This window comes from Staurois parvus, unplaced genomic scaffold (genome assembly GCF_062004578.1).
Source record: "Staurois parvus isolate SC_StPar_1 unplaced genomic scaffold, SC_StPar_1.0 ptg000201l, whole genome shotgun sequence".
In the NCBI taxonomy this organism is placed as follows: Eukaryota; Metazoa; Chordata; class Amphibia; order Anura; family Ranidae; genus Staurois; species Staurois parvus.
In genome coordinates, this window is record NW_028317997.1 from 93,146 (window position 1) to 113,104 (window position 19,959).

The following is a 19,959-nucleotide window of genomic DNA, read 5'->3' on the forward strand; positions in this document are numbered from 1 at the left end:
TGTTACTGGAAAACATATGGCTTGGGAGCAATAAAGAATGTTGTAATCACAGTTTATAAACCTTTAGTTTTTTTTTTCTTTACATGTGTTAGGCAGTTTGTGGTGAATTCTTTTCAAACAGATATCACATTTGATGACTAGTACTCCTAGTAGACAAGTATTGTTTAAAATAAAAAATATTGTTCTTCATAGTGGTGTTTGTTTTACGCTATGATGTTGCTGTAGGGAACAGAAAATGCCAAAATTGCTCTTATTCTATTAGATATGTGATAGGGCTTGCTTCGTAATGACAACTCTTTTATTAAATGTCTAAAAGAAATCAAAATTATTTTATGGTTTCGTTATCAAATTATACTAGGTGGGTGCATGAGATGGACGAAGAAAGCTAAACTACTTTTAATGAGCATCGACCTCCACAATAAATGGAATTGTATATTTAACCGCCTCCCGCCCGACCTATAGTTAAAAAAACAGCACTGTTATTCCAGGAAGACATCATATGGCGTCCTCCCTTGCGCGGCCCTAGGGGTAGCAGCATTGTAATCTTTGACCCACTGGGGTTTATTTACTAAAGCTGGAGAGTCCAAAATCAGACTCCCTTCTGCATAGAAACCAATCAGCTTCTAACCTCAGCTTGTTCAATGAAGCTTTGGCAATGAAACCTGGAAGCTGATTGGTTTCCATGCAGAAGTGAGTCTGATTTTGCACTCTCCAGCTTTAGTAAATAAACCCCACTGTGTCCACTGGACACAGAGGATCACAGATCAGTGTACCGAGCCATTATTCTCCACATTGCTGCCATGTGATTGCTGTGTTCGGTCACTGTGATCACATCAGTTGTTAACAATGGCTTTCATTCATAACCATTGTGTGTATTATTTTTATCCCTGTGATTGGTCACAGTCATCACATGTTACAGGGGCCAGTCACAGCGGACCTGTACCATGTGATAGCTGTGACCAATCACAGCATCGCAGTAGTAAGCAAGATTTAATGCATTAAACCTTTTGAAACAGTATTGGAGATTGCTTATTGCAGTGATCAACTCTGTAATAAGGATTCAGAGTATAAAAGAAAAAAACATTCTGATCACCTCCCTAGAGTAGTACAGTTTCTGATTTTAGGGTTTCTGAAATGTAGCAGTATACATTTTGTCCTAAACTTATGAATAACTTATTTGTTTTCAAAATTAAAACTAAATAAATGTGTTGTGTTTTTTTTGTTCTATTTTTGAGAAATTTGTAATCACGCTGAAATCTCAGCAAAGCACACAGGATGCATTTGGGTGCGATTCATTCTTAATGGCACTCCAAATGTGTGATTTTGCTGTGATTGTCAAAACGTGAAAATTGTGGCAAAATGTGCATAAAAAACATGCCAAACTCGGCACCAAAATTACTACCATGAAATTATTTGGTGTAACAAATGTCCATAGGGCAGCTCATTCAAGTGAATGATCTGCCCTTTGCGTGACATGCGAAAATGTGTGTTATCTACATCTGTTTAAAGTCCAGAATTTATAAAGCTTGTCTGAGAGTTTAGAAAGAAAAGAAGAAAAGATACGCCCCCTTCACATAGCACATGGGATCAGAGCTGAGGCTGTAAATCTGCTGGAGGCCCCTGTCACCATTTTTCTCTTGGTGTCAGAAAAACCTGTGAGAAGTGATCATGCTGATAGCAGAGGAAGAAAGCGATGTGACACTTGGTGCTCTTAATTGATAAAAGTACACCGGGGTTACGCAACCTTTTGAGCATAGTGTGCCAAAAAATATTTTTGAAGAAACGGAGTGCCAGTTATATAAAAAAAATATGTTGACTTTACAGCATTTACTGTATAAAAATTCCTTTTCATGATCGAATGTGTAAACTCTTTTAATAATAATAAAAAAACATTGAGCTTTCAAGGATGGTAATGGTAACTCACCCCTTTTCCAGAACATGTGTGCAGAACACGTGCTGTGAGGCAAGTATGGTGAGGCTGAAATAAATATGTCAGCCGTCATTCCTGCACCTTCACACCTTGGATCACCCCAATTCCTGCACCTTCACACCTCGGATCACCCCAATTCCTGCACCTTCACACCTCGGATCACCCCAATGCCTGCACCTTCACACCTCGGATCACCCCAATGCCTGCACCTTCACACCTCGGATCACCCCAATGTCTGCACCTTCACACCTCGGATCACCCCAATGCCTGCACCTTCACACCTCGGATCACCCCAATGCCTGCACCTTCACACCTCGGATCACCCCAATGCATGCACCTTCACACCTCGGATCACCCCAATGCCTGCAGCTTCACACCTCGGATCACCCCAATGCCTGCACCTTCACACCTCGGATCACCCCAATGCCTGCACCTTCACACCTCGGATCACCCCAATGCCTGCACCTTCACACCTCGGATCACCCCAGTGCCTGCACCTTCACACCTCGGATCACCCCAGTGCCTGCACCTTCACACCTCGGATCACCCCAGTGCCTGCACCTTCACACCTCGGATCACCCCAATGCCTGCACCTTCACACCTCGGATCACCCCAATGCCTGCACCTTCTCCTTTCACATCACCACGATACATGCACTTTTACACCCCAGATTAGCCCAATTCTTGCACCTTCACACCTCCAATCACCTCAAATTTGGCCCAATTCATGTTTCTTCCGGCCTCCCATCAGCTCCACTTTGTGCACTTTCACACTCCAGATCAGTCCTAATTCCTGCACCTTCTCTACTCGGATCACTCTAATTCCTGCACGTTCACACCCCAGACAGCCCCAAATTCCTGTTTCTTCAAGCCTCAGATCAGCCCCAATTCCTGCACCTTCACATTGCAGCTCACACGATTGCTTGCACCATCACCCATCAGATCACCCCAATATCTGTACTTTTACACCCCATTTCCTGTGCTTTCATAAATCAGATCAGTCCCAATTCCTGCACCTTCACACTTCAGATCAGCCCCAAATCCTGCACCTTCACACCCCAGATCAGTCCCAATTCTTGCTTCTCCAGGCCTCAGATCAGCTTCAATTTCTGCACCTTCACACCACAGATCACCCCAATTTCTGCACCTTCACATCTCAGCTCAACCCAGTTCTCTCAACTTCACGTCCCAGTCCCCAGCGACAATTGCTGTGCCTTTGGGGCTCAGATAAGCCCCAATTCCTGAACCCCGAACTCTGATCACAATTTCTGCACCTTCACACCTCAGATCAGCCCCAATTCCTGCACCTCAAAGCCTCAGATCAACCCCAATTTGTGCACCTTTACACCTCAGATCACCCCAACTCCTGCATTTTCACACCTCAGATCAGTCCCAGTTTCTTCACCTTCTTTCCTCAGGTTACCCCAATTCGTTCACATCCGGACCTCAGTTTACCCCAACACCTGCATTTTTACAACTCAGATCAGCCCCAATTCCTGTTCCTTCAGGCCTCAGATTAGTCCCAGTTGCAGCATCCACTTTCTGCACCCTTACAGCTCATTTCACCCCAATTCCTTCACCTTCACACTTCAGCTCACCCCAAATCCTGCACCTTCACACCTCAGATCTGCCCCAATTCCTGCACGTTCACACCTCAGATCAGCCCCTATTCCTGCACATTCACACCAGCCCCAATTCCTGCACATTCACACCTCAGATCAGCCCCAATTCCTGCACATTCACACCTCAGATCAGCCCCAATTCCTGCACCTTCACACCTCAGATCAGCCCCAATTCCTGCACGTTCACACCTCAGATCAGCCCCAATTCCTGCACGTTCACACCTCAGATCATCCCCAATTCCTGCACCTTCACACCTCAGATCAGCCCCTATTCCTGCACATTCACACCAGCCCCAATTCCTGCACATTCACACCTCAGATCAGCCCCAATTCCTGCACATTCACACCTCAGATCAGCCCCAATTCCTGCACCTTCACACCTCAGATCAGCCCCAATTCCTGCACCTTCACACCTCAGATCAGCCCCAATTCCTGCACCTTCACACCTCAGATCAGCCCCAATTCCTGCACGTTCACACCTCAGATCATCCCCAATTCCTGCACCTTCACACCTCAGATCATCCCCAATTCCTGCACGTTCACACCTCAGATCAGCCTCAGTCCTTGCACCTCCAGGCCTCAGATCAGCCCCAGTCCCTGCAACTTCACACCCCATTCTCCAGTGACCAATCCAGTAGTTACCAAACTTTGTTTTAAAGTAGTTCCTTCTATTTGGACACTGCGGCGAATGGCAGTGGCAGGAATCTGCTGATTCCTGCTGCTGTTTAACACGTGTGAACTTCTAGCTGCAGCCTCTGAGCCTGTACAGTAAACTTTTATGACAAGTTGCCAGTGGCCGTAGCTGTTTGTTCACACTACCGGCAATCACCTGTGGTGATCACTGCTGAATGCACACAAAGTGTGTGTTCAGAAGCCATTACCGTGGGTAATCACTGACTGTGTGAACAGTTGCGAATGGCTGCAGCACCCAGTAACGTGTCATTATAGTGTATTGTACGGCTTGGCGGCTGCAGCTAACTGCTCACTGGTGGCAATAACAGCAGCAAGAATCAGCAGATTCCTGCCACTGCCATTCACACTATGGAATTTATTCACAATGACAATAAATTAAACTCTCTAAATGCCTGTTCGAATGTAGCCTATATTAGTATTTCCCAATAGCTGTTATCTTAGAAAAGCCTTTAAAACCCTTCTCCCTCAACATTAAATCCTTCAAAAGATTGCTGTGGAAGGGGTTAATAGCCATTTGAAGATAAACCTCTCTGGCTATATCCCCTCCAAGCTGAGCCAGGTGCTTGGATGCTGAGGGAGAGAAATGTTCGGAGGGAGGGCAGGTACACCAATGGTTACATAGTTAGTCTGGCTGAAAAAAAGACTAAAGTCCATCCGGTTCAACCATAGGGGAAAAAAAAAAAAAAGTTATAATCCTATACCCACAGTTGATCCAGAGGAAGGCAAAAAAAATCCCCAGCAAAGCATGATCCAATTTGCACCTGCTGGGGAAAAAAAAACCCTTCCTGATCCCCCGGGAGGCAATCAGATATTCCCTGGATCAACTTTGCCTATAAATGTTAGTATCCAGTTATATTCTGTGTGTCCAAGAAACAATCCAGGCCTTTTTTGAAGCAATCTACTGAGCTGGCCAGAACCAACTCTTGAGGGAGTCTATTCCACATTTTCACAGCTCTCACTGTGAAGAAACCTTTCTGTGTTTGGAGATTAAATTTCTTTTTCTCCAGACGTAAAGAGCGCCCCCTTGTCCTCTGTGATGACCTCAGGGTGAATAGCTCTACACCGCGTTCATTATATGAACCACTGATGTATTTATACATGTTGATCATATCCACCCTTATGTATTATACATGGAGATCATATCCCCCCTTATGTATTATACATGGAGATCATATCCCCCCCTTATGTATTATACATGGAGATCATATCCCCCCTTATGTATTATACATGGAGATCATATCCCCCCTTATGTATTATACATGGAGATCATATCCCCCCTTATGTATTATACATGGAGATCATATCCCCCTTATGTATTATACATGGAGATCATATCCCCCCTTATGTATTATACATGGAGATCATATCCCCCCTTATGTATTATACATGGAGATCATATCCCCCTTAATCTCCTCTTCTCAAGAGAGAATAAATTTAGTTCCTCTAATCTTTCCTCATAGCTGATCTCCTCCATGCCTCTTATCAGTTTGGTTGCCCTTCTCTGTACTTTCTCCAGTTCCCCAATGTTCTTTTTGAGAATTGGTGCCAAAAACTGAACTGCATATTCCAGATGAGGTATTACTAATGATTGTACAGGGGTAATATGATATTTCTCTCTCTGAAATCTAAATCCTCTTATAATACAAGAGAGGATTTTGATCGCTTTAGAAACTGCAGCTTGGCATTGCTGCCATTATTAAGCTTGTGATCTACCAGAACCCCCAGACCCTTCTCCACCATTGATTCCCCCAGTTGTACTCCCCCAGTATGTATGATGCATGCATATTCTTAGCCCCCAAGTGCATATCCTTACATTTGTCAACATTAAATCTCATTTGCCACACAGTTGCCCAATTAAACAGAGCATTGAGGTCAGCTTGTAAGTTGAAGACATCCTGTAAGGACATTATTCCACTGCACAGCTTGGTGTCATCTGCAAAGACTGAAATGGGATACTTAATCTCAGACCCTATATTTATAAATATATTAAAAAGTAAGAGTCCCAACACTGAACCTTGGGGTACACCACTGACACCCCTAGACCATTCAGAGTGTGAATCATTAACCACTACTCTCTGAATACGATCTTTTAGCCAGTTTTCTATCCATTTACATACAGATTTTTCCAAGCCTGTAGACTTTACCTTACACATTAGCCATGTGTGGGGAACTGTGCCAAATGCCTTTGCGAAATCCAAGTATACCACGTCCACCACCACCCCTCTGTCCAAGTATACTACGTCCTCAGCCACCCCTCTGTCCAAGTATACCACGTCCACCACCACCCCTCTGTCCAAGTATACTACGTCCTCAGCCACCCCTCTGTCCAAGTATACTACGTCCTCAGCCACCCCTCTGTCCAAGTATACCACGCCCACAGCCACCCCTCTGTACAAGGTTTTGCTCACCCCCTCATAAAAAGAAATCAGATTTGTTTGACAACTTCTGTCTTTCATGAATCCATGCTGTTTGTTGCTTAAAATATTTTTTTCCAGCAAGAACTCATCTATGTGGTCTTTTATTAAACTCTCCAGTATCTTCCCAACTATAGAAGTTAAACAGGTCTGTAATTACTGTTACTGTAAAGATTTTGACCCCTTTTTAAATATTGGCACCACATCCAGTGGTACTATGCCAGTCATAGTAAAATAAGACAAAACAGTGGGCACACTGGCCTAGTGCATTATCCTTAAAACATGTTTTTATTATTAAAAAGTGGTAAGTATTATACTCACAAAACAGCAAACCTCACACGCTCATCATATAGAAACGGCACAGTCAATGATTCTTCTTGTCGCACGACAGGGCAATGGGACCTCCAGCAGGTTAACACGTTTCGAGGACTAGTCTCTTCCTCAGAGCCAAAGATGGCTGCCCAAGCCAGCCAGGATGTGATTGCAATCAGGTGTCGTCTCTGGACCCACTCTCAAGCACAGGAGAATTGGTGGTGTGTGTCTATTTGGAGACACTGATAGTAGAAGCCTAGCCATGAGCCGGCTCTGGCTAAAAGAGTGCTGTACCACAGAGGGGGAAAAAGACTAAATATAATTACCCTTTCAAAGTGAGGACAAGCAGCCTGGGGAATTCGACTCGACACAACTTCAGTGTGGAGAAAGCAACGTAGGATCCGACACCAGCAGGAATAGGGGTGGGCAGATACCAGCCGTGCTGCTTCTTCTGTATGCAGCTGCTGGCCAGCTTTATTGTTCGGAAGGTGAGTCTCTGAGGACTCCCCTTGGGTGCTATCCTTGATGCTGCCGCGTGCCACCTCTGGCACTAGTGCTGGGGGTTGCCTACCCCTGAAGTACACATAAGCTTAAAAACCGTGGTTAACAATAGTTAACGGTGGGGTGGTAACCCGGGTGAAGAGCCGTCATCTTACTGTGATGTGGGGAGGTCAGCTCTCGGCTGGAACGGTGTGGTGGCTGGAGGGGAACAGCGGTGAGGCCGGCCGACGTGCACGTCCTCCCTCAGAGCCGGATGGAACGCACGCTGGAACGAAGCGGCGGCGTGTCCGTGATGACGTCAGATCCCAGGGTGCACTGCGACGCGTTTCGGAGCACGCGCTGGCCGTGGAAGGCGGAAGTGCGCTCCTTTTTCAAGGCTGCGTTCCAGCGTGCGTTCCATCCGGCTCTGAGGGAGGACGTGCACGCCGGCCGGCCTCACCGCTGTTCCCCTCCAGCCACCACGCTGTTCCAGCCGAGAGCTGACCTCCCCACATCGCAGTAAGATGGCGGCTCTTCCCCTGGGTTACCACCCCACCGTTAACTATTGTTAACCACGGTTTTTAAGCTTATGGTTACTTCACACATGTGAGTGTTTCTACATTTAGACTTGAATTAAAAGACTTATTGCACTTAGAGGCGCTTCTCTCCTTTTTCTCATCTACAGAGGTTGCTACAGCTTGTTTGGAAGCCTTGCCCTCAGTGCCACACGGAATCCTACGCTCTTCATACAGTAGCCACTAATACCACCATCACCCCATACTACCATTTCCCAGGACTTTGCAGTGTTTGCGCTGTTACAACCCTTCCTCATTTTTTATACCCCTGAAGTACACACTATAGGGAAAGATTTCGTGTCTGAGGTTTATAGCCACTTGAATGTACTTTAGGAGGTCAATGCAAAATATAAGTGTATATAACTTGCGAGCCAAAAAAACAAAAACTTATTGGATCGCTAACAATTAACACATACTCCAACTGTGCAAATGAAACCTTCCATCTATGATTGTTGCGCTCCTATTATCCAATTATATAAAGTGTAACAAATATATTATAATAAGTACAAAAAAAAAATTTTCAATTAATAAAGTGATCGTGATGAAAATCAAATAATTAATTCCATTTTTCAAAAAAGTCCAAATTAGTGATGAAGTGATTAAAACATAATATAGTGACTTTCCGTGAATCCTTCAATGTATTTAGATGTACGCTCACCCCCTTCTATACCTATTGTACAGGCTTATTGCGCTTTTGGTTCACAAATCCTGGAACCTGCTCGAGTTGCTGCAGTATATGATAGATGTTGGGTGCTTCTTGCAAACACCTTTCCCCTTTAAATGCTGGAGGAGAGCTGCAGGGGCATACGGCTTAGAAGGGGGTGAGCGTACATCTAAATACATTGAAGGATTCACGGAAAGTCACTATATTATGTTTTAATCACTTCATCACTAATTTGGACTTTTTTGAAAAATGGAATTAATTATTTGATTTTCATCACGATCACTTTATTAATTGAAAAAAAATTTTTTGTACTTATTATATATTTGTTACCCTTTATATAATTGGATAATAGGAGCGCAACAATGATGGAAGGAATACTTTAGGAGGTCAACTACAGGTCTGGTGCACTCGTTGCTAAGGTTGGCCATACATTTAAACTATTTTCTTCAGATTTTTGCTTTAGATTTACCAAAAACCATATAATAGGAGGTCAAACCTAAATAACACTTTCAGTTGTATTCAGGGAAGCCGTCCACCATACTGCCCCGAACTACATCACCGACCTAATATCCAAGTACAACCCAACACGCACACTCCGCTCCTCACAAGACCGCCTTCTCTCTAGTTCCCTGGTCTCCTCCTCCCATGCCCACCTCCAGGACTTCTCCAGGGTGTCACCCATCCTCTGGAACTCCCTGCCCCAACCCATCAGATCATCACCTACTCTCCTCTCCTTTAGGCGCACCCTGAAAACCCACCTCTTCAGGGAAGCCTACCCCACCCCCTGCTAACTTGCCGACCTCCTCCACTCTTCCTACCACTCCATCCCCCACAGCTATCTCCTCCTGTACCACCATCCCCTCCCTCCTAGATTGTAAGCTCGAAAGAGCAGGGCCCTCAATCCCCTCATGTTTTGCATTGTATTGGTATTGTTCTGTCACATGTTCTGTCCCCCTTTGTAATGTACAGCGCTGAGCGAACTATTGGCACTTTATAAATACTGTATAATAATAATAATTATAATTAGGTGGGCCCTTGCACTACACAGTTGAAGGTAAATCTAAAGGAAATTGGGCAGAAAATTGTATAGTGTATGGCCAGTCTAAGTCTGAATAATCTCAGAATTTTATCAAACGCATGTCAAATATCTCCAGAAATCACCAGGAAGCAAGCTGCGTTTGCCCATTGATACAGATGCAGAGCCTGTTGACACATACGTAGTCCTGCTTCTTTTAAGGCTTTTACACACACTTTCAACCATGAATCTGCGTTTCTAGAAATGCAAGGAAGTTTTATATAGGGATTTTCTACTGTTGCCAATATATGTTTTTATGAAGTGATGTATATAGATTTATGGAAGAGTGTTGTTGTGTACAATGTTAAATATGACATTCCAATACAATTCTGAATGTTTGTATTTCACACTAATCTGAGTATAATCGTGTTTCTATTTAAAACTGATGAGTGTACTGTTAGAAGAAAAAAAAAAGTCTGTTTCCATGTATTTGTTTTGACTCCGGAAGTCATGGTAACCTGTGTGATGTTTTCCAGTCAGACATTTTCCCTTCTGTGAATGCAACTGCGTGCTGCCTAACTTTATAAACCTTTTGTTGTATGAAAACGTTCGACTGCTTTATTTAGAATTAATGAGAAAAATGTCTGATGTTAGATTTAATGGAGAAGCACATAATCTGCTTATTGGATTGACTGTTAAATCACTGGATTTATTTATTGGTAAATTAGACCTAAACACATTGTAATCATTTAATTACTTCAGAACACCTTTATAATGCTGAAGAAAAATGTTGACAGCTAATATGCTGTCCAGCACTCAGCACTGTGAAGGATAGATGGGGGCATTGATCGTTCTTGTCATACAGCAAGGCAGCGAGACCGATTGTTATTTAATTTATTTATTTCAGGTACTTGTATAGCGCCGCCAATTTACGCAGCACTTTACATATATATTGTACATTCATAACAGTCCCTATCCCTCAAGGGGCGTACAATCTAAAATCCCTAACTCACATTCATACATACACATACATTGTACATTCACATCAGTCCCTAACCCTCAACGGGTGTACAATCTAAGGTCCCTAACTCACATTCATACATACAGATACTAGGGACAATTTGGACAGGAATCAATTCACTACCAGCATGTCTTTGGAGTGTGGGAGGAAACCGGAGTACCCAGAGGAAACCCAAGAAAGCACAGGGAGAAAATGTAAACTCAATGCAGGAGGTGCCATGGTCGGGAATCGAACCCATGATCCATTTACTGCAAGGCCGACCTGCTAACCATTAAGGCTACGTTCACACTAGCGTTGTCTGCAGGCGCAAGAGAGGCGTTTGGGAAGCGTTTTTACCGCTTCCCAAACGCCTCTGCCAATTCTGCACATTACAGCACATGGTGCTGTTCTAACGGGAGCGGTAGCGTCGTGGCAAAACGGAGGCCTCTGGTCGAGTCAGGAGGCGTTGCAGCCTCCTATTCTAGTCTATGTTGCCGCTCCGTAATCGTCCGGCCGGCGTTTGCGACGCAGTTGCTGAGCGGTAACACGACTCAAACTGCATTATAGGCGTTTGTGGGGCGTTATTAACGCTCGGCAACTGCCGCTAAACCGCAAATGCCGGACCATCGCTTGCCAAACGCTATAGGGGCGTTTGGCAAGCGTTGGTAAAACAACCAAATTTGAACGAGCCCTAAGTGAGTTCAGTTTCGTACTTAAAGGGTAAGTTCTCCTTTTAAAAAAATAATAAATGCACACAGTTTTAAAGGTAAAAATGTGTATTTTGTATTATTATTATTGGAGCCTGGAGAACATTGCACCCACGATCAGCAGATCCCAGGTACAATTCTGGGCTCCTGCAGAATCGCAGCATAGCTGTTTTCCCATATCTCCCGTATGGGCAGTCAGTTACTGGAGAGCAGGAAGATCAGTGAACTATGAGAGCGCTCATCAGTGTCCTCACAGTTCATCTACAACTGAAAGCTGTCTGCCACAATGGCAGATGGTGGTTGTAGTTCATTCATTCACAAAACTCTGTGAATGAAAGACGTGGCTGTGTGGGTGGATCCCCACATGGCCAAGGTGTTTTTAAATTGTGATAGCGAGTTGGGGAGAAAAGATCCTCCACCCGCTGTCACAGCAGGGGATTGGGTGGGTTCGGGCAGGTGCTCTTTGGTAACATGTTGCATGTTACACCCTAAATATGGGTGTAACATGTTACCAAAGGTGAACTTGTCCTTTAAATTTTCCCTATGCTGCTCTAAATGAAAACCAAGACATGGGCAGCACAGTGGCTAAAGGGTTAGCACTTCCGCCTGGCAGTACTAGGGCCGTTGGTTCGAATCCCAGCCACGGCACCTCCTGCCTGGAGTTTGCATGTTCTCCCTGTGCCTGCGTGGGTTTCCTCCGGGTACTCCGGTTTCCCCCCACACTCCAAAGACATGCTGGTAGGTTAATAGGATCCTGTCTAAAAAATTGGCCCTTGTACATGAATGTGAGTTAGGAACCTTAGATTGTACGCCCCTTGAGGGTCAGGGACTGATGTGAACATACAATATATATATGTAAAGCGCTGCGTAAATGAACGGCGCTATATAAGTACCTGAAATCAATCAATCAATGAAATCAATAGTTAGATCTGTCCCTGACCAGTCCCTAATTATGCATGTTTCTGTATTATCCATATTGCTTATTCTTTCACAGATCTGTGCAAATCTAGTTCATTTGGCCGCCCAGAAATCCAGATACATCCAATACACAAAAATCTGTCATAAAAACTTAGCTAAGTGAGAGGTGGCTAATTGGCTTTGTAATTAACCTGTGAGTGTGTGCTTACCCTAGCATGCTGATTGAGCATGTTACTCATCCGGGAACACAACATGGTAAGCCCTTGTGCGTCAGGGCATAGATTTAGTTTTTTCTAGTTTACGCCTTCTTAGCCGTGATATTCCCTATACAAGCTAAAGTTCAGCAGTTGTGTGGATGTACTACATGCCCTGGTAAATGTGAGTGCACTGCAGAAGCCTTTTCTTTTTTCTTTATCCAAGGGTTATGATGTTGAAAAAAATGTGGGGATATACTTCATTATGATGTTCTTTTGTAGCTTGGAAGATTGGAGTATAATCAGTGCACTTGTCAACAGAAAAATCGATACTGCTATTTTGAATTTGTATATATTGAAAAATATTTGTGTTTTGATGCGAGTCAATTTTTTGTTTTTGCTTGAAATTTTCCCAACAAATTACCTGAAGATCTTTACACTGATTTTTTTTTTCCTTCAGGCAGAGGCAAGACTTGCTGCAAAACGTGCTGCTCGAGCTGAAGCGCGGGATATTCGGATGAGAGAGCTGGAACGACAACAGAAAGAGGTATGTCTTGTGGCTTTATACGGTTTATTTTCACATGTACTCATACTTTAACAAGGATTGTCTAGCACCTTTTTATCCCCATTCCATTTTTGGCACGGATTAATACATGAAGAAGTTATTGACTGCTGCATTGAAGTAGTTTCTTTTTGCCTCCTTAGCTGTTATATTATATTCCTGTCTGATTGTTTTCTTTGTGTTGCTGTAGTTAAGGACTTTTCTTCCACCCATATTGTGTTAGTAAAGTGGATATTTTATGCAGGCCATAGATCAGGGGTGGGCAAACTTTTTGACTTGAGGGCCGCAATGGGTTCATATATTGGACCCGGGGGCCGGACCAAGAGTAGATGAATGATGTGTATGTGTCATCCATAGTAAGTATAGTAATATTCCCCCATAGTAAGCATAGTAATTCATCCCCCATATAGTAATTCATCCCCCATATAGTAATTCATCCCCCATAGTAATTCATCCCCCATATAGTAATTCATCCCCCATATAGTAATTCATCCCCCATAGTAATTCATCCCCCATAGTAATTCATCCCCCATATAGTAATTCATCCCCCATATAGTAATTCATCCCCCATATAGTAATTCATCCCCCATATAGTAATTCATCCCCCATAGTAATTCATCCCCCATATAGTAATTCATCCCCTATAGTAATTCATCCCCCATAGTAATCCCCCATAGTAATTCATCCCCCATAGTAATTCATCCCCCATATTAATTCATCCCCCATATAGTAATTCATCCCCCATATAGTAATTCATCCCCCATATAGTAATTCATCCCCCATAGTAATTCATCACCCATATAGTAATTCATCCCCCATATAGTAATTCATCCCCCCTAGAGTAATTCATCCCCCATATTAAGTCCCCAAGTCCCCCCTGTGTCAATTCACTTACCTTTGCTCCGCGCGTTCCTCTCGCCGTGTTTCCGCGCCGTTCCGGTGTAGCATGAAAATCTGTCTCCTATGAGGATCTGTCCCCCTCGACGTATCTGTGCATGTGCCAGTTTCAGTCATTAGCAGCCGATCGGCGATCTCCGGCACATGCGCAGATACGTCGAGGGAGACAGATTTTCATGCTACACCGGTCTTCAGGGCGGACTGTGAGAGGAGCCTAGCTCCGCGGGCCGGATTAAAAGGTCCGCCGGGCCGTAGTTTGCCCATTGCTGCCATAGACGGTTCGTTTATTGGCTGAATTTTCTTTTACAAAGAATTTTATTATAGAATAGGAAACAGCAGAGAATCAGTCAAGAACATATGCAATGACCAGCAGCAATATAACATACAAAAGATTCGATGGATAATACAGAATATGTACTGATGAGAAAACATGAAAATAAACTGCATACATAAGTGCCGTACAGAAAGAAAAGACAATAAATTGCAAAAATTATGGATATTTAGAGACTAATAACATATAAACTCTCAGGAAAAATTGTTGCAGAATCAACATACAGATATCGGCTGCATTTTCATCCGAAAGAATCATCGGCCGATATTCGTACCGTTAGTGGGGCAATGTCATCGGCCAATTTTCCTGTTTCCTCCTTATTTCTTTTATCGGTCATGCTGGAAAATTTACAAAAAACGGACGATTTTCGCAATCATTGGTGGCAACAGAACGACCCATATTTCCTTTTTCAGTCAACAATTCGGCCAATAAACGAACCGTCTATGTCCTGCATAAGTCTCTGTCTTGTACATCCTAATCATCTCTAAGAAGTATCACCGTGGATTGTTTAGTATGCAATTAAGGCCGAAATGTCCTAAATCACATATGTCGAACACAAAGCCCGTGGGCCTAACAGTTTGCCAGGCCTTGTCATGTGGTCCGCGCACCCAGTTTTGCAGCCACCATTCCGCTGGCTCCCAGATGTAACAGATCCCTGCATGTATTCAAGGCAGGGCACAGCGGGGACAGATCTCCAGAGAGAAGGGTGTCCCTGAAAGGTGCACCACCTCCAGAGGTAGGCACTAGATACGGGCCAGGTAGGAGAGAGAGATGCGAAGAAGCTTTGAGAGGATATTAGGGGTGGGATTGTGCAGTCTGTACGTAGTGCACTCCTAAAGCCTGCATTACCTGGGAGGGTGGGTGGGTCTAGGAGTGGTCTTTGCAAAGAGTATATAACCCCAAAGCAAGGCTCACACTTCCTCTTTGGAAGCCCAGTCATCAGGATGTCTGAGTAACGTATTATTCTGTGTTTCTTCTCTGTAACTTTCTTTCCTGTGGTCATCTCTTTGTATTGGTAACATTCTGTATTTGCATTGTAATATTACTACTTTTAAAGTTATGCCGGCTTCATTATATTATGTTATATTTGATTAATAGCAAGCTTCTTTTCTGTGTAAATAAATTAGATCTTTATTTTTTGCACAGTTGTTATCATTTGGTATTAATGTTATTGGTATTAGCCACATCAGGATTGGCTAAATTTATGTATAGACATAAGGTTGTCATCACTTATTACATTTATAATCTTCGATAGAACCAAGGGAATTAGTATGGTAGCAAAAGCACCAAAATGAGTGCAACCCTGAATTCTGCACTATGTACAGAGTGCACCCCTGAACTCTGCATTCTGTACTTGGTGCACCCTTGAACTCTGTACGTAGTGCACCCATAAACTGTGCACTCTGTACGCAGCGTGCCCCTAAACCCTGCACTCTGTACGCAGCGTGCCCCTAAACCCTGCACTCTGTACGCAGCGTGCCCCTAAACCCTGCACTCTGTACGCAGCGTGCCCCTAAACCCTGCACTCTGTATGCAGCGTGCCCCTAAACCCTGCACTCTGTACGCAGCGTGCCCCTAAACCCTGCACTCTGTACGCAGCGTGCCCCTAAACCCTGCACTCTGTACGCAGCGTGCCCCTAAACCCTGCACTCTGTACGCAGCGTGCCCCTAAACCCTGCATTCTGTACTCAGCGTGCCCCTAAACCCTGCATTCTGTACGCAGCGTGCCCTTAAACCCTGCACTCTGTACACAGCGTGCCCCTAAACCCTGCACTCTGTACACAGCGTGCCCCTAAACCCTGCACTCTGTACGCAGCGTGCCCCTAAACCCTGCATTCTGTACGCAGCGTGCCCCTAAACCCTGCACTCTGTACGCAGCGTGCCCCTAAACCCTGCACTCTGTACGCAGCGTGCCCCTAAACCCTGCATTCTGTACTCAGCGTGCCCCTAAACCCTGCATTCTGTACATAGCGTGCCCCTAAACCCTGCATTCTGTACTCAGCGTGCCCCTAAACCCTGCATTCTGTACATAGCGTGCCCCTAAACCCTGCATTCTGTACGCAGCGTGCCCCTAAACCCTGCACTCTGTAGGCAGCGTGCCCCTAAACCCTGCACTCTGTAGGCAGCGTGCCCCTAAACCCTGCACTCTGTACACAGCGTGCCCCTAAACCCTGCACTCTGTACGCAGCGTGCCCCTAAACCCTGCATTCTGTACTCAGCGTGCCCCTAAACCCTGCATTCTGTACGCAGCGTGCCCCTAAACCCTGCACTCTGTACTCAGCGTACCCCTAAACCCTGCATTCTGTACGCAGTGTGCCCCTAAACCCACGCTTTGAGGGCAACCTGATTGCTGATGCGGTACGTGATGACATCGAAAGCGGCAATGTGTATTTCTCAAGGCTTGTTATACAGCTGCAGGTTTTAGGTCTGAGCTATAAATGTCACTTCTGATTCATATGCTGTAGTATTCAGTGTGTAATAATAAGTGCGACCGATCTCCAGTGCTGAGCCTTCAGCCTCTCATCTGGTGTATTTCTGGTAAACCCTAAATTAGTCCGGCTTACTTTGATGTAACATTCACCATCATTCTGGTCTGCAGTGTAGTTGTCTTCCCTGCGTAATGCACCCACATCAGGTTCAGGTTGGTAAGGAAATAGTGTAGTAACTGATATGGTGTCACAACTTCTAGGTTTCCTTTATCAGTTGAAGCTGATGCTTGTGAACTGTCTAGTTGGGCAAATAAATCAGAGGTAAAAGTTTTACTTTAGACAGACTTTGACTTGGCAGTAGGTGTGTCATTTACACCTCTTTAAAGCAGAAGCTCAGGTAATTTAAATAATTCTCCACCCATGTTTACAATGACAAGAACTCTTACATGTCACCACAAAGGAATGTGATCTTCAGGGCAAAACACATCTGAAGAAAAATCTGTATGTGAGGAAGAACGTTCATTTAGTCCCGTCCAGCCAAGTGTTTTCGCTGCTTTACCTCAGCTGCACTGTCAGTACTGCCATTGTTTTAAAAGAAAAAAAAAAGATTACATCCTTTGAATTGAAAGCCGAGTGTGATTTATGTATTTATTTTTGATACATGTCATTGCAAAGCTATTAATAGTGTTAACCGTTTCAATACCGGGCAATTTTCCCCCTTCCTGCCCCGGCCATTTTTCACGTTTCAGCGCTCTCACACTTTGAATGACAATTGCGCGGTCATACAACATTGTACCCAAACTAAAATTTTATCATTTTCTTCACACAACTAGAGCTTTCTTTTGGTGGTATTTAATCACCGCTGGGGTTTTTATGTTTTGCTAAATTAACAAAAAAAGACCACAAATTTTGAAAAAAAAACAAAACACGTTTTTCTTTGTTTCTGTTATAAAAGTTTACAAATAAATAATTGTTCTTCATAAATTTAGGCCGAGATGTATTCTGCTACATGTCTTTGGTGAAAATAACCCAAATTAGGATGTATTTTTTAGTTTGTAGGAAAGTTATAGAGTTCACAAACTATGGTATAGATCTGAATATTGATCAATCCTGAAGTACTGACAGCCAATCTAATTTCTTGAGGTCCAAGAATGTCAGAACAGTACAGATATCCCCCAAATGACCCCTTTTTGCAGAGTAAACAGTCCAACGTACTTTATAAGAGGAATGGCGAGTTTTTTAAGTTGTATTTTTTTTGTCATTTTTCGGAAAATGAAAAAAATTATTTTCACTATTTTGTTTTTTACATAATGTCACCAGTACAGTACAGCGTCATCATATAACTGGCATGGCGGTGATCAGGGACACTGACTGGTGACAGTATGAAAAAAAAAATATATATATATATATATATATATATAATATATATTTTTTTTTATTATTATTTTTAATTTTTTATTACTATTTTTTTTAAGATTTTTTTTTTCATATTTTACTATGACCAAAGTAGTACAATGTTACCATAGTAACATTGTACTACTTTGGGGAAGTGATCAGTATTTTTTTTATTTTTTTTTTTACACTTATAGCAAAGAATTACTTTGCTATAAGCAAGCATTTACCTGAATGACATCGATTCATTCAGGGTTTTGTTTTTTTTTTGGTGCTTAGCTGTGATTTGGCCACAGCTAATCACATGACATGTGCATGTGACCTGCTGTGACCATTCACAGCTAGGCACTAGTATACAATGGATGGCATGAATGAAGCCATCCATTGTATACAACTGTCATGTGACCTGCTGTGATTGGTCACAGCAGGTCACATGGTACCGACAACGGGGGCCGGTACTCAGATCTGTCATCGGCCGTGTCCGAGGTACACGGCCAGTGACAGATCGCGCCGCTGCGCGGCTCTGCAGGAGCGCAATCTGCGCATGTGCGGGAGGATGCCAAATGGCGTGCACCCGGAAAGCTGATGCATTTTTGCAGCTGCCAAACGGCTATAGGCCGGGCAGCTAATGGTTAAATGGTTAAATCCCCAGAGTGCTGGACTGGCTGCAGTGGCTCGGATAGCTCAGCAGCCTGTAGGTAAGTACAGCTGGGACTAGGAGGGTGGGAATAGTGTCCAGTGTTGGTTCACCTTTACATTTTTTCTGCAACAGTGAATGAAGACTTAATGAGGGCAATATAATAGCATAATAAAAGCAATAACTTCTGCTCTGAATCCTAAAAACAGTTTTTAGTAAGTAGTCAGTTTCCATGTTTCATAATTGTGTGAGCAACATCAATATTGTAAGATGCTGATTTTTGTGGCATTGTCACTCTTGAATGAATGTTTGCCTTTCACTCATACACTTGTCTAAATGGGTCATTCACATAGATTTTGTGTCTTTTTATCCTGCCTGACCTGTAAGTCTTGCCTGTTTCTAGCTCACTCATCGCTATCATGATAGAAAATGGGGACAGATCCAAAAGTGGATGGTAGGCACAAGCGTGTCAGTTTTATGTGTGTTGCATTTAAAACCTAACAGGGTGGATTGGTGTGAACCACTAACAAACCGTAAAATACTTAGCAGTGTTTGGCTCTGATTCAAAATAAATTTTTTTATTATTTTCAGTGTGTATTTACATTAATGTTTTGTTTGATTTAAGTAACACAGTTCAACTTTGTGAGCCAATTTCACATCCCTTGAATACTTTCTCATTGGGAGGCTGCATCAGTAGTTTCCAGCATTGGAGAAGGATCGGTTCCTTTTTGGTGCCAGAGGATTGCCTTTGTTAGTGTGAGACTGTCTACTTTTATTTTTCTGCACCATTGCTTTAGGCAAGTATATTGCAGCAGGAGTTACTTTAGTTCTGGAATCCGTTTAGAACACATGAAGGTAACAAACCTGCATAGAACACATGAAGGTAACAAACCTGCATAGAACACATGAAGGTAACAAACCTGCATAGAACACATGAAGGTAACAAACCTGCATAGAACACATGAAGGTAACAAACCTGCATAGAACACATGAAGGTAACAGACCTGCATAGAACACAAGGTAACAAACCTGCATAGAACACGAAGGTAACAAACCTGCATAGAACACGAAGGTAACAAACCTGCATAGAACACATGAAGGTAACAAACCTGCATAGAACACATGAAGGTAACAAACCTGCATAGAACACATGAAGGTAACAAACCTGCATAGAACACATGAAGGTAA

General features: G+C 43.5%; 1 protein-coding gene across 12 annotated transcripts in view; it reads left to right on the forward strand.

The window, feature by feature from the left end:
* Positions 1 to 19,959, forward strand: part of LRRFIP2 (LRR binding FLII interacting protein 2) — a 195,661-nt gene that overhangs the window by 60,204 nt on the left and 115,498 nt on the right. For 6 of the 12 annotated variants that reach the window (XM_089678239.1, XM_089678243.1, XM_089678245.1 and 3 more), the window contains exons 3-4: positions 12,984 to 13,070; positions 19,175 to 19,225. In XM_089678239.1, the coding sequence (XP_089534365.1) occupies positions 12,984 to 13,070; positions 19,175 to 19,225 (138 nt within the window). The remainder of the gene's footprint in view (positions 1 to 12,983; positions 13,071 to 19,174; positions 19,226 to 19,959) is intronic. The other 6 variants (XM_089678246.1, XM_089678248.1, XM_089678250.1 and 3 more) reach the window with 1 other exon arrangement.